Source organism: Eptatretus burgeri, chromosome 3, assembly GCF_056783735.1.
Source record: "Eptatretus burgeri isolate ZD-2024b chromosome 3, Ebu_testis_v1, whole genome shotgun sequence".
NCBI classification, from domain to species: domain Eukaryota; kingdom Metazoa; phylum Chordata; class Myxini; order Myxiniformes; family Myxinidae; genus Eptatretus; species Eptatretus burgeri.
The window spans coordinates 21808612-21824800 of NC_140963.1; the positions used below are offsets into that span (position 1 = coordinate 21808612).

Consider the following 16189-nt stretch of genomic DNA (forward strand, 5'->3'; position numbering starts at 1 on the left):
AGATGGCACCCCCGGGCACTACACTGCCTCCGAGCCTACCAGCTCCCTAAACTGGGGAGTGCCCTCCCTGGCGACTCCCCCTCCACGCTCACGTGGCAGGCTGGCGCCCCGGGCCCCTTTCCGAGGGTCGCCCGTGCCCAGGCACAGCCCACGCCATGCGGCCTATGGTGCCCCGGGCCCCGCAACAGCGGGTCACCCGTGCCCACTACACCATCCCAGCCCCCCATGGGCCCTTGGCCTTCCGCGGCCGACTCGCCCGGTGCCCGGGGTACCCACTCAGCAATACTCACCTTTCGCAGCCACGCTCCCAATCCGTCAACAGGGCTCCTGCACCCCTCCAAGCGGGTTTCGAGCCTACTTCCCCACCAACAGCAAAACGACTTCCATTTTTGTCAATTTGACTAACCACCGAACTCCCTCGACTCTGACCCCGGGTCCCTTGGGCGGGAATCACTCCTCCCCCCCAATCACTCATCGCACCATGCATTCCCCATTCGCTCCATTCACACAGACCCGCTGGCCTCACTCACTCAACATGTACATTTTCCATTTCAATTCCCAACTCACACCGCTGAACTCTTCCATTCTCTCAATACATCCCCTAACTACCTCGTGCTCCCTAGTCATCCCTTACACTTACACAAGGATGTACAGTAGCACATCCTTTTAACTCTACGTAGCTAAACTACGTCCCCTCTCCACACTCACTGTCTGTCTCTGTCCTCCAAAATGTCATTTCCCATCCTAAATCTGACCGAAATCTCTCAACCTAATCCATTCCACGGGCTCCATGAGGACTTATCCCTGCCCCATGGAGCCGGTCAAGCTCAGTTAACCCTTCCCCCAACTAGTTCCATCCTTTGCCCGAGACAGGGGGTCTTTCACCCCTGCCTCGGGAATCCTGTTCACCCGAAAGCGAGGCTTGCTTTGCTCAACTTTTCTTTTTTTCATGCACACACCAGCGCGGCAACTCGCAACCTGCGCTCTTTCCCCGTGTCGTCATGGCAGCTGTTCAAGTACCTCGTCCCTTCTCGGACAGTACCATTGGCAGGGATTCAATCCCTCCTGCCGGATTCCAACCACACGTGCAGCCATGACGTCACCCTGCACATTTAAAAGCAAGCCTCGCGTTTCAAGGGGTTCCCCACACGAACACATGTGCTCTGCCCGTCGGAGCTTCACACACGCTCGCGTGGAGAACCCATCCGGTCCAAATCCGTATCCAGCCTACCTTCTGTCTGTCCGCGGGATCGGCAATATCCACCGCTGGCGTTTACGGACCGGGTTTCACTCCCGCAGCCGCGCACGTGGCGGCCTCGTGCATACCACAGCACGGACCCCGCGCTCGCCGCTGGGTAAACCCGGCACGGTCCCCAAAACATCTACGGCTGCTACCCGGCCTTTGTCCCTCTGTCGCCGTCGTTGTCTCCATTCAATCCATGCACACCTGCGTGTTACAACGCTCATACACCACTCCATGACATTCACACCGGGAGACGCGGCTGCGTGCTCCGGCATGCCGACCGTCATCGCCCTCAAATACAGCGACCTCACACACGCTGTTCCTCTCACACTCGGCCGCTCACTCACACACGGCTGCTCACTCACACACGGCTGTTCGCTCACGCATGCCATACTACTCACCCACGTGGTTTCTTCCACACACGGCATGCTGGAAGGCAAGCACATCGGCACAATCCCAACCACACCACTCACACACGGGGTTTCACTCCCACTCGGGGTCTCATCCACCCACGGGGTTTCATCCACCCACGGGGTCTCTTTTATACCCGGGTTCTCATCCACACACGCAGTCGCTCTCACACAACGCCTTTCACCCCCGCTATGCGTGCGTTGCAGCACGCATTTTGCCACACTCGTGAACACACACCTCGACACCACACACGCCGGGACAGCCACGCTGGGGAATCGTGCCACCACAAGAGTTCCCGGGGCCTCCATACCCCCCAAGCTCTCCGTGCACTCGTCCACAGCACTCAACCCCTCAACTCCGCGAAGCTCGACCGGACCCACCTGGTCGTGAATCGCTTCAAGGGGGCATACTCCCTCCCCTCGTTCCTGGAGGAGGCTATCCAGCTGCTTCCACCGGATCCCAACACGTTCCGCGAGCTCGCCCCCATTGTCCTCCACTACCTCCGTGTGTGTGTGTGCTCATCTTTAACCCCGTCTTTATCGTGCAGTCTCTCCCCTACCGTTTCCATCTCCCGCGTCTCTGTCTCGTCTGACACATTTCGGTCTCCCCATTTAATTTTTCCCTCTGTGTCACCGTCACTTTCTCCGTCACCTTGACGCTTCTCGCCCAACACGTCCCCCGAATTAATTCGCCCTCACCCGCCTCCATTGCGGACCTGACAGCAGCTGCACTCCACCTCAGCTCGTTCGCCCCAGCACGTGGCATCGCCATTTTTTTGCCCGCGGTCCGCGTTTCGCTGCACACCAATGCCATCATGCCCGTCCGCAGGCCTCGGCCAATTTGCTGCATCTCACCCCGCATTGCTTTCATTTCTTCTTTCATATTCGCATTCATTTTGTTACTCATTCTACACGCGTTCGTTTTCATTTCGTTTGTGCTTGTTTCCATTTGTTTGTTCACTCAATCTATTTTATTTTCCATTCTACACGCATTTGTTTTCATCTCGTTCATTGCTTGTAAAATCATGTTGAGTACACTCGGCTGAGCCGATTCGGCAAGGATCGGGGGGTTTTGGCGACGAAGCGGAGGGAGGTGTCATACCCCGCGGCCTCTGCCGCTGCCGCGCCCATTCCGGGCTCTGGGTTCGTTTGTATGGGGGGGGGGGTTGCTCCTGCACATTAAGCATTTCCTGCTCGGGGATTTCGTCATGGACCATGGATTCTACTAATTCTACATCCATTCCTAATACCCCTGGCTCCCGTTCGCCTTGAAATGCCATCTTATCCCGTGGAATAAATAATTTTTAAAAATCGCTCGAGTTTGGTGGGAATCGGGGGTCGCTCCACTCACCCCTAAACCGATTCCCGTGAATTTAGTTGGAGACAGGGTGGATTCGAATCTCACTCCTGGACACCAATGTTACGAATTCTGGCCCGTCTGGCGTGCGATCGGCCGCGGAACTCCAATCGCAACCGAGTCGCCCACCAGACGGACAATTCAGTCGTGACCCCCCTTGGAACTACCGCCAGGAGCCAGTCACGGGTGGGGGGTTAACCTCACCACAACCCAATCCGCATTCTACCCGCGCGAAATAAGGTGAATCGCCAAATGTCGATATACCTAAATACCCGCGCGGGTAACCCACCGAGGGGTTGCACCACGCCGCAGGTCGGCTCAGGACACGAACCGCTTAAGCGGTTCGTTCCGTGCTGCAGGGATAACCGAGCGGTGTTATCGCCGACCTCGACGGTTCAGTGATTCTTCTTTACTCGGGTGTTTAAACCCCACGACCAATTATTCCACGAAGTAAGATGGCACTTTCAAACAGAGAAAGGACGCAACGAACGGGGAACAGTTCAACAAGCACATTTATTATTTACACACACGCAAGGGCAGTCATGCAATATGTACAGTCAAGGAAAAGAATTCATGCACGTATGTACAGCCAAAGAAATTCCATAAAAAGCAATACCACCGAATAAAGCAAGGATTTATTTACAAGCACAGACACTTAAGCGGTTCGACTTGGCAGACGGCGCCACACCATGCATACAAAAATAAAAGGAAAAGGAAGGACCTCCCTTTCGTGGCCGGTGAACCCTCTCCGGCACACTCCTCGTCCGGACGCGCAGGTCCACCACAGGCCGCACTGCGGCGCCTCCCGTCCACGTCTCCACCAACAGGCCGCTCGCCGGACCACGAGCGCAGGACCGAGAGAGGGAGACAGAGAGCTCAAGCAACGAGAGCTCATCGACCAAGACGAAGCGTTCAACCAAGAAGAACCAGAAGCCAGAAGAACCAGAAGAGAAGCCAAGAAGAAAGAGCTCCGCGTGCGGTCCGCCCTTTATAGCATGGGGCTCCGCCCTTCGCCCAACCCCGTTTTCGGCTCCGCCTTCCTTCAAGAAGGTTCCCGAAAAGGGGTGTTCCCTCACTCCGACCGCCTCATGCCGTGCATCCACCAATCGGCAGCGAGCTGCCCTGCCCCCTTCCCTTCACACCAAGTGTCGGAAAATAGGCGGGAAAAAACCCCACAGGCTCGCAGGAGCTTTTGTCCTGCCAATCCTTCTCGGATGGTTTCCGACGCGGAAACCGTCTTACCGTGGTCCGTGAAGGATGGCGTTCGTAAGCGGGCGTAGTGGCGAAGATGGTGGTGATTGTTGTGGGGGTGGTGTGAGCGTGGTTGGCGTTGTGGCGTAGTTGGTGGTGGCGGTTGTTTGTGTGGAGGTTTGTTGCATGCTTGGCATTGCGGCGTACTTGGTGGCGGTTGTTGTTTGCGTGGAGGTTTGTTGCAATGGTGGCTCAAAATAATGATAGATAAAGAAAAACCCTCTCTCAGAGTCACAGCCCGCTGAAACATGAAGAATTCCCTTTAAACAATGGTGGGGACCGATCTGCACATAAACTTAGCGTCATAACTGATCTAAGGACGCTTTATGGTGTATTGCGAATTTCCACAGCCGTAACAATATATATATATATATATATATATATATATATATATATATATATATATATATATATATATATATATATATATATATATATATATATATATATATATATATATATATATATATATATATATATATATATATACACACACACACTGTTGCGAATCTGGAAACCATTATCGAACTCATCATTCAGGTCCTTTAGCTCAGTTATCTCGGTAAGTGCATGTTCCATCGATAGCTTGCCTTCCATTGTTTAATGGGTAAAAATCGATTAAATGCGCTGTGATTCATTTTTATAGTTAGGGTTCGATCAGAACACAAAGAAGAACGACCCTCCCCCTCCTCTGCAAAGAGGAAGAAGAACCCTCCAGTCCCGTGATGTAATGACGTAAACGACTCCCTCGCACCCGCGGTCGTGCGGGGGATGAGTGCACGAGGGCATGAGTCACGCCGGGAGCGGGGGAGGGGGCCAATTGGGTTAAAAAAAGTGACACTCTGCTTGGCTCGAGTGGGTCTGGTTGTGGGGGGGGTGATATTGTTGAGAGTAGTCGAGGGGGTTGTGGCTGGTTGGTTGTCGTGGTTCTTCTTCGGTCTGGTGGTCGAGGAGTGTTGGCCTGGTTCAAAGGCTCGAGCTGGTTCAAGGTTGTTGTTCTGCTGGTGCTTCTTCGAGTTGGCTATGCAGTCGGTGGTTCAAAGGGTCGTGCTGGTTCTGAGTTATCTTGGTTCGGCCTTTGTTCTGCTTTGTGGCCTCATCTTGGTTCGGCTGGCTCTACTTGGAAAGCGACGCATCCTCGGGAAGGCTCGGTGTTTCGTCTCACCAGCACGTGGTCCGGAGCGTGAGGGGATCTGCTGGAGCTCGGGAAGGATCGCGGCTCACGGCGATTGGATCCAGCTCGCCCTCGCTGGAGCCCGGGTCCGAACAGCTTGAAAACCACACGAGGTGGAGAGGTTCGAGATAGGTTCTGGGTTTCAGCTCATCTCTCCCTCCGAGCTGAAGTCCGTATTAAAGGCATGAGCCACCATTTCTTGGGTGTGTGTGTGTGTGTGTACGTGTGTTTGTGGGCCCGTCTAATAAGTAGGAAGCTGTTAAGTGCCTGTGTTGTATTTGCTTTACATTTCATAACAGAACACGGCTGTAGGCTTTTGCTCGTGTCCTGTCCCCTATCCCCATTCATTTATTGCTTGCATGCCTGTGTTCAAATAAATGTTCCCCATGGTTGAATGTCACATGCTCATTGCGTCCCTTCCTCCATTGACTGCCATTAAGCGTTCGGGGAATTAACAGGCTAATTAAAGCCGATAAACGTACATCTGGTCTGGCAAGACTTGGCGAAGTAAAACCGCTCGGCTTCGCATACGGAACGAGCCGCTAAAGCGGCTCATTTTCGTGCAGGCCCCATCGAGGTATAAACTCCTGGCATTTCTGTCCACGTGAATAGTTAGGTATATCGATAATTCGGCAATTGACCCTGTAGCGCGTGGATAGAAAAGTTGGCTAGTTTATGGTGTTATAAAAACACCCGTAGCTGGGTTTCGGCGTTGGTCCGGAAGCTATGACTGGATTGCGCGTTCAGTGGACGCGCGGCCTGGATTGGGTTGAAAAGGTCGTGCGCATGCCGAACGGGCGGAAATCTTCAACAATACATATATACATGTCAAGTCAAACTACAGAAGGTGAAACATAATGAAAACTAAAAACTTTTTTTTTCATTTTAGAGTGATACCATAGAGATGCTGCACTCATGTCTGAACACAAGAGGGGACAAATTGTTTTGTTTGGGGGAGGAGGGCTGTGAGTTAAGGTGTAATTAATTTGTGATACAACGATCAGCCCACAGAATGTGTGCATTTGTAATTATGAAACTGTTGCATGCAATCCTTGACCAATGCTGAGTATGATAAAATGCTGGACATTCAAATGAAATCATACAATTATAAAGTCAAAATAGTTACCAGCTCTACCAATTGTGTGACTTTATAATGCAGACAATTCAATTTGTAGAATTAATCTCGACTTTTAAAATAATTAAGTGGAAATTATCCTCAGACGACATTGAAATAAAGTTGTTTTTAACAATAGATAATTAAAAAGAAGTTGACATCTCCGTCATCAAAATGTATGTCGCACAATTTTAACTATAATACCAAGCAGCACATGAACAGCTCAAAATAAATAAATAAAAATGTAAATATCCAATACCTGAGTAATCATGGTTGTTGTCAGGAAAGCTTTGCGCCCGGGACATGCGGCCTTTCGGGTAAGTATCACTGTCACAACAGAGTGCACGTACAGACAGTTAAAGGTATACTTTGTTTTGCTGCAGTCTTATATACATCACATAACGCACAAAACTTGTGCTGCAGCTGTAACACATCCGATATTGCAATTGTCATATTCAGTGTGTTCATTACTGGCTACAAATAGAATGGCAGGTGGTGTTACACACAACACTTGTGCAACCAGGAAGCATCGATGACTTTGTGTATTGCATCATCGATTTGAGGCTGTCAGACATTGCTGTAACATTGTCTTTGATTGGTAAATGAGGCCAGGTTTAGTTCACTTATCGGATGTCCAAGTAATTCACAAACAATGGCATGAAATAGGTTGAAGAAGTGAAAATGGGCACCACCCTCATACGATACATACACATCACAATTAGCAGCATCTGACGGCCCAAGTTTTATTGATTCATTTGACAAATCACCCGAAGTACCTGAGGCAGCTGTCCAGCGATTGACAGCTTCCTGTAATCGAGTTCTCTGTGCTGCTGAGGAGGTCCAACATCTAGGGTGCAAGACATATGCAGGACATATGCAAAATATGAGCAACACAATCTTTGCTTGCATTCAGCTGCAATTATCACGTGTTGTTTTAGCTTTTGTTGTTTTTCTTTTCAGAGACACTGCAATTAGTTCAAAATGCCATTAGGATCAAATGCCTATTTCAAAGCATTAGGATGCCAAGTGATAGCAATGCCAAACCTGAAAAGGGAGCTTTGTTTCGCTTTTACAAATCAATTCCAGTTGTTCCACACATTTGGTTTCTCTGCCCACAAGTGGAAGTATCTTGCAACAAACCACAAAACTAGCAAGTTCGCTTTTCAATGAAAGCATGGCCTCAAGCAACAAAGATGGCCTCAAGCAACAAGTGCAAGGCAACGATTAACGATCATGGGAAAACGTACGTTAGTTTGAGTCAAACAACCGAAGTGAGAGGCACTGAGGGAATCGGGGTCAAGGAGGTCCGACAATAGGCTATGGGGAAATTTGCTTTTACACTTTGTCATTTCGGTAACACCATTTTCCTTTGTTTTAAAAATTCTCGTCAATAAGTAAGAAAACGCAGTCAATTATTAATCAACATTGCCTCAACAGCCGATAACTCGGCACCTTTTGGGATCAAAAGTGGAAGACATAATCATCAGAAAGGTGTTATGATCAAAGGCAGTTTTGCTTGACCATAAAATGCAAATTCCAGTTTATAACAAATGAACAATAGAAACAGCAAACATTCACAGCTCGTGAACTCAAAGTTGGAATGCAGGCGTTCATGCCATTTTATGCATGTGAGGGGGGAAGCATGTAGTTTTACGCACAGGGTCGTGGTTTTCAGGGATGAACTCTCCCTCGCTGTTTATACTTGTGTAAGAACCGTGTCTCGCCACCTGCTGCTGTCCCGCTGGGACGTACCCTGGAGGAGGGGAACCACGACCTCCCTCGGCTGAGCCTTCAATGAGGTTATGGAAGGGGGAAACAAGGTTTTGTGACAGAAAAAAAGAAAAGAGAGTGGAAAGAAAAACATATACATGTGTGTGTGTATATGTGTATATATATATATATATATATATATATATATATATATATATATATATATATATATATATATATATATATATATATATATATATATATATATATATGTGCAGATAATTATCAGTGATTTGGAGAATAAGTGAAAATGGGGAAAAGTGATTAAGAGAATAAGTAATGCAATCATTGTGCAACATTTAATTCAATGACTGTCTTCCTTTTTCAATAAAGCTGGAGAGTTAGCCCAAATATCTATCAAATAACTGAGCTTTCCCAGATATTGTCAAAGTGACAGTTTCCATGACAACCTGCAAACAATTTCCCAATTGTTATCATGTCTGTGCCAGTAGTTTTTGTTTTTTTCCTTACTCCCTGTATATATTCCTCCTTCCCCAAAGACAATCTTTCAGTATTACATCATCACAAGAGGGAAAGGGAATAGACTTCAACATTGTTGAAAGGTAGGAAGTGCAGAGTCAAGCTATGGACAAGTTTCAAAAAAAAAAAAAACAATCAACAATTATTCATCTTAAAGAGAAATTTGCATGAGTTCATATGAATACAGTATACCCCTGACAAAAAAAAACATTAAGCAACAAAAATTTTGACTCTTGTGTTGTATTTATGGTCCATTGAAACATGTTCAAATTCTGGTTAAAGAAGACCAGCTCATAGCTTTGTAAAACCCATCAACAAAGACCACGTCAATGGAAGCCAAAGTTTAGTGGTTACGCTAAAACAACATGGCTGTCTGAAATGAGCATGCAATTGGTAATGGCTCCAGTCTATAAACTAGAATGGCACTCGTTGGAGCACATACCTCCACCACGCAATGTCTGATCCACGAGAACATATCGGGCCCAATACATTTTTTTTTGAAATATGTTATATATCCTTTTTGGCCCGATCTCTCAATGGTGAAGAATGACTCAAAAAACTATGTTATTCTCTGGATTCAGATCTTCACCAAAATCGAATCAATTCGTCCTTGTCACACACCCAACATGTCCACCAAGTTTCATCCGAATCCATCTACAACTTTTTGAGATATCATGATATACATCAGTGTAGCCCCGTCTCGCAATGGTGAAGAATCACTTAAAAGAATTATCGGATCTGGATCTTCATCAGAATTGAATCAATTCTTCCTTGTCACACAGCCAACGTGTCCATCACGTTTCATCTGAATCTGTCCACAACTTGTTCGAGATATCGTAATATACATCAGGTTAGCCCTGTCTCACAATGGTGAAGAATCACTTTAAAAATTACAGTAGCTGGATCCAGATCGAGATCTTCACCAAAATCTAATCACTTCGTCCTTGCGACACACCCAACCTGACCACCAAATTTAATCCGGATCCGTCCACAACTTTTTGAGATATCCTGCACATACAAAAAAAACAGACAGACAGACAGACAAGGGTGAAAACATAACCTCCTTCACCTTCAGTGGTGGAGCCAATAATCACAGACAAGTTTACATTGCAAGGGAAGTTGTAGTCCTGAAATGCAGCGCTGGAAACATGCACAGTGTGGATGGGTATTGTCACACACAAAGACAAAATTTGGAGCTTGATATTGGGCCAGACGGACAACTACAGACATGATCTCCTCATCCCTGTATCTGACACCAGTGACAAGATTGGTTTTTCGACCAACTCAAACAACAAAAAACCAATCATTCTGCTAAATGGAAGGATTAGAAATCACTCTCGACTTTGTCTCCAATCTCTAGAACATCTATTGTTGAGGTCGAGGTAGAACTTAGAAGCAGCAGTGAAAACAACTTGGGGCCAATGGTTCACCCTCCAGTCCTGATGTTTTGTCGGTCATTGCATGCACTGGTGCTGTGGTAGAGGGATGAATGTGCAGCATTGGTAATACCATAAACAGAAGATTGTTACTCATACCACTGGCATGAAGCCTCTTCCAAACTGTTTGAGTGGGAATTTAATAGTTGATTGCTCTTTGCATGTCATTCTGGAAAGATTGCGCTACTTCTGAGGGGGGTGACAAGATAACGATTCTCAAAAGGGAGTGTGTAACCTTTGAACAACCTGTCCAAGAGCTCTCTGTTAACTGTCCAGTCAGAGGAAACCTTGTACAGTGCCCTATAAATAACAGTGATGAACATTGTACTGGGAAACAATCGCAGGGTGAATAGTCTACCCTTGAATGATCCTGGTGGAGTGAACCAACTCATTTGGTATTTAATTATGTCTTGTCATTCCAAAAACTGACTTAGAAACGCTGCATTTCAGACACAGAACACATGGATTGCCATTTTCTTGACCACCCCTTACACGAATGTGGCACACGGAACTTAAAGGAGTCTTGACATGGGCTGTGTGCAGACATGCAAGCAAGTTCTGCGGGAGACACAACTTGCATGAGAATTTTCAGGATCACTCAGTTCAGGTGCTGATAATTGCAAAAATACATGGTCCATGTCCAATGTCCTGATTGGGTTTCTTTCCAAAATGGCCATTATTTTTAAACTCACAAAACGAAAAATATTCTGAACTGTAAATCCATAGTGTAGAAGTTGTTGCTTACTTAAATCCATGTTAGGAATATATTTCGATGACGTGGGAAAGAGAGACACCCCTTTATGCATATTTGATATAAAGGCAAAGTATCCTGTCCTTGTGCTCGGCTTTGTGAATTTCATGAATCAGTCAGACATTAATTAGAAGCCCATGAGAGGTTTCTTGAACCTCGTTTCCACATACAGGGTGCTCCAAAAAGACCTGGACAACTTTGGTTGTGCATATATTTCGTACCACAAATAATACAATGATACCTGTTTTTTATATGATACAGAAAATTAAAGTTTTCTTTATTTTCATGTCTGGTGGTTTAATTTAAAAGAAAATGGCGACTCCACAGGAAAAAGCTCAGTGCGTTGAATGGTTCTTTGAGATGAGATCCGACACGCAAGTTCAGCATAATCTCCATTCAAGGTATGGAAGGAATCTTCCATCGCGGACTAGTATCAGAGAGTGGTCATACAAGAGGTTTAATGACCCTGGAAGTTGTCAGAAACAGAAAAGTACCGGTGGACCAAGCACAAGTGCAGCAGATGTTGAACGAGTGAGTGAATCATTTCAACAAAGTCCCAGAAAATCAATCCGATGGATATCCAGCGAACTGGGACTACCAACCACCACTGTACACAGGATTTTGCATAACAGATTGAAGCTTTATGCCTATAAGGTGCGATTCTGCAGGAACCCGTACCAAATGACGGACCAAAACGCAAGGCGTTTGCCTTGGAAATGCTCAGTCGCATAGAGGATGACGAAGATTACCTAAGAAAGGTCATGTTCACAGACAAAGCTTGCTTTCATGTATTGGGGAAGTCAACCAGTGCAATGTGAGGATCTGGGGCCCTGAAAACCCCCACGTGGTCATTGAACACATACACAACAGTCAAAAGGTCAATCAATGTGTGGTGTGGCATTCTCCATGACCACTTGGTGGGTCCATTTTTCTTTGTGGAGGATGTCTTGCACGTGACAAATGGAGCTCAGGTTAAAATGTAATGATGGTGTGCACAAAACTTTAGGAGTTTCTGTATCATATAAACCAAAGGGTATCATTGTATCTTTTGTGGCTTTAAATATATTAACAACCAAATTTGTCCAGGTCTTTTTGGAACACCCTGTATGTTCTAACCTCCCCTCTTGTTTATGATTACACTTTCCTCCCATATCCAACACTGGCACAAATAAAATTGGAAATATATTTATTTTATTGAAAATAAAATTATTCTGGCCTCATTCATACTGCCCTCTCCTACCTCTGCCTAGTGTGACCATTCCTTGGCTTTTTTCACAAGATCTTGGCTATTCGTTGTTCACCTTGGTGTCTTGGTTTTCAAGAGGTTTTGTTGGCGTATAGGTTTTCTATTATCATCGCTTTTCCAAAACCTTGTGAATTCTTGGCTTTTTTCATTGGCTCACCTTGGCATTTATGAAAATGAGGAGTGGTCACACTGCCTCTGCCCTCCACAAGCCACCCCAAATTGCATGCATTCCTCACAAAATTCTCATCAGCTCACGTACCAAAGTTCAGACCTTGCCCAGATGCATTCATTCACACACTTATTCTCCCAATTGTGGAATAATCTCGATGTGTCTGTTGGCTCGTCGTCCTCACTTCCGTTTTTCAAATATGCCGCCAATCACAATCCCTCACTGCCAGGGCCGGATAAACCTTTTGTGGGCCTGGCGCCAAACAAATTTGTGGGCCCCTAATTGGGGAACCATTGCAAAAGGCAGATTGACACAGAAGTAGTCTTTAACACAACACACAGCTGTTGTGTTTTTTTTTTTTGCAATATTTACAAGTTTAAGGTGCAGATGGAGGTGGCTGCCATTTAGGGAACGGTCAATGGTTGCCCTTGGGCAGAAGGACATCAGAGTATCAATTATACACTCATTCGCGGGAGTCAAAGGTGCAGTTACTTAATTCATTCGGAGCAGAAGCCCTGCAACTGAAGTAGTTGCTGATACAAGGCAGTTTTGCTTCATTTTCATCCATACCTGCTTTACGTCTGTGCTTCTTCCTTCCGGCTTTCCATGTAAGTGCTGCTTCATCAGGATGAAGATGACTGCACTGTGGTTTCTGAGTGCCGCGCAAATGTTTTTTCATCACTTGTGTTACTAATTACCAAGTTGTCCTCTAAAGTTACTAAAATGCTCCCAATCTGTGTGTGGTACTCGAACTGGAACATCCGCCATTAACAGTGTGCACTGTGGTGATGTCACGTGCCAGGAAATGGTATTTTTTTTTCCAATTCAAATCCAGACTTTTTTTTTTCAAGTAACATTAAATTATATACATATTCTTTATTGACATGTATCATCGTGATGTGTACACTAAAATAAATAAATAAATCGCTGTGGGCCTCTTCTGAGTGTGGGCTTGGCATCGAGGAGCCATTGGCACCATTGTAAACCTGGCACTGCCCATTGCCCTCCACCACCTCCATACCTTTTGATAGATTATTTTTTTTCGTAAACATACTGCCCTTTGTTCTTTAGCTCCTCCATGAGCCTTGTATTAAAAAAATCCTTACTACAGAGCCACAGACAGCATTCTGTGTGCAAAAAACCAGAGCGTCAGAATTTTGCATCATACGTTTATTTGTGAGATGTATTCACCCACCCCAAAAGTTTTCACATTTTGATGTCACCTGAGCTTATTTCATGATGCTTTCAAATCAAACTTGATAGATAGAGTCCTCAAAAATGACTCCAAAGTGATAAAGCCAAAAAAGATGCAGATAAAATGTGAATAAGTTGGATTAACAGAGAAAAATCAGATGATTCTCAGATGCACAAGTATTCAAACCCTTTGCTTAATGAACCCTAAATCACTTCAGGAGCAAATTATTTGTTTGAAGGGTTAACAAATAAGTGTAATGGGTTTCACCTGAATGTATTCAGTGGATTAACTTCAAAATTAAGCTCCTCCACTTGTATAAGGAGTTTTAAAGTGCAATTCACTTAGTTAACCAACAAGGCAAATATGAAGACCAAGGAACTTTCCAAAGAAGTCAGACATAAAGTGGTGGAGAAGCACCATTCAGGAGAGGATTATAAGAAGATTCCAGTCACTCATTATCCCTTTGAATTCGGTGAAATCCATCATTAAGAAGTGGAAGACGTATCATACCACCCAGCATCTACCCAGATCAGGTCGCCCATTAAAATCTCAGCAGTCGGGCAAGCAGGAAACTGGTTTGGGATGTCACTGTGAATCCAACAATAACTTTGGAAGATCTGCAAGGCTTTATGTTTGAGATTGGGGTCAGTGTTCATCAATCAACAATATCCTGTTCCCTTCACAAAGTTGGCGTCTATGGACAGGTGGCAAGAAAGAAGCTGTGATTGAAAATGGTGCATCTAAATTCTAAAAGCTTGTCTGGAGTCTGCGAAAAAGCATCTTAATGATCCTGCAGGCATGTGGAGAAAGGTTTTGTGGTCAAACGAGACAAAAGTTGAACTTTTTGGTCCAATTCAAAGCTTTACATCGAGCGCAAGCTGAACACCACATCACCCAGTCAACATAATCTCTCCTGTCAAGCATGGTGGTGGCAGAATCATGTTATGGGGCTGCTTTTCATCAGCAGGGACTGGCAAGCTTGTCAGGACAGAAGGGCCAATGGACGATGCAAAGTACAGGAGAATCCTCGATGAAAACCTGCTTGAGTAAGCCATGAATCTGAAACTGGGTAGGAGATTCACATTTCAGCTGGACAATGATCTGAAGCACAAAGCGGAAGCCACACTGAAGTGGCTGCAGAAGAAGAAAATAGATGTTCTTGAATGGCCCAGTCAATGTCCTGACTTGAACATTTATGGCGAAACAAAGATTGCACACCATCGACAATCCCCATCAAACTTGGCAGAACAACAGCAATTTTCATGTGAAGAATGGGCAAAGATTTCACAATCTCACTGTGTTAAGCTAGAAGAGACCTCCCCAAAAAGACTCGTGGCAGTCGGTACTGACCTAAAGGGCTGGATACTTTTGCAACCAGTGAATTTTCATTTGTACATGTTTTCTGCAGGTATTCCTCACATGTAACCTCCTTCAACGTTCGTGACTTCATTTCATTTCTGCACATGTAATAACCTCGAGAATATCTTAAACTAAGCAAAATTACAAAATTTGAGCTTCAGAAGTGAACTTAGCTGTAGTTCCGACTTCTAAAAAGTGTTCATTTGGCCAATTCAGACATATTTGCCATTTTGGGCATCTCTGGGAGGTGTACGTTTAATTTGATGGTTCGGTAGTTGCTAATCACATGCCAAGAGAGCCTTTTCTTATGAACCATTTCGGCGGAGTGCTTAAGCCACTTGTCAAGCACTCTACAATGTTCGCACTGTCACGGAATACTATATCAATCGACTTGAACAAAGTTCAGGGGCCACTCGCGTGCGTTGGCCACTTGTAGTTCTGTGGTGCAACAAGTGGTGGCTGGCTCACAGAAAATGTGAAATTATATTTCACACAATCTTTCCACTTTTTGTACGATCCACCATTATACGACCCGTCACTGCGGCATAGACGAATACATATCAAAATAAAACGTTTCGTTTTAAAAAGTTTCTTCAACCGTTTTGTGGAGTGCTTGGTGAAGCCACTTGGCACGTGTTCCTCAAGCTTCAATCAATGGCAATACTGCAGTTCGATACCGGATATAGGAAGACAAAATACATTATATAATCACAATGAGTAGAAAATGTTTTCAGTTACTATAAAGTAATAAATTGCCACATCACAGCAGGAAAGCCGAGAGGTACGCATGCTTGCTCCAAGCTGTCGAGCCTGGGTTTGAATCCTGACCCAGCTATAAATTGTCATCCTGATGTTTCACAGGCAGGGTGATTCATCAATGTGTGTACTGTCTCTCAGATGGACGTTAACCTGGGCATCTCATCTGCCGGAATCCCTCTACCCATTTTCTCCCCCCCCCCCAAACTCCTCTCCCTCTCTCACTCCGATCCCACCCCTCTCTTTCCCTCCCAACCCTGTTCCTCTCTCTCTCCCAGCACTCTCCCTATTTCTGACCCCATCCCTCTGTCTCTCTGACCCCTCCCCTCTTCCTCTTTCTCTCTTTCTCTCTTTCTCTCTTTCTCTCTTTCTCTCTTTCTCTCTTTCTCTCTTTCTCTCTTTCTCTCTTTCTCTCTCTCTCTCTCTCTCTCTCTCTCTCTCTCTCTCTCTCTCTCTCTCTCTCTCTCTCTCTCTCTCT

The 16189-nt window shown here is 45.7% G+C and overlaps 1 protein-coding gene across 9 annotated transcripts in view; it reads right to left on the bottom strand.

Annotated features, from left to right (window-relative positions):
• LOC147029524 (mitogen-activated protein kinase kinase kinase 2-like) overlaps window positions 1–16189 on the bottom strand; it is a 104101-nt gene that overhangs the window by 48741 nt on the left and 39171 nt on the right. For all 9 annotated transcript variants that reach the window (XM_085872625.1, XM_085872622.1, XM_085872620.1 and 6 more), the window contains 3 exons: window positions 8208–8338; window positions 7326–7396; window positions 6809–6876 (listed from right to left, as the gene is read on the bottom strand). In XM_085872625.1, coding sequence (XP_085728751.1) covers window positions 6809–6876; window positions 7326–7396; window positions 8208–8338 — 270 coding nt within the window. The remainder of the gene's footprint in view (window positions 1–6808; window positions 6877–7325; window positions 7397–8207; window positions 8339–16189) is intronic.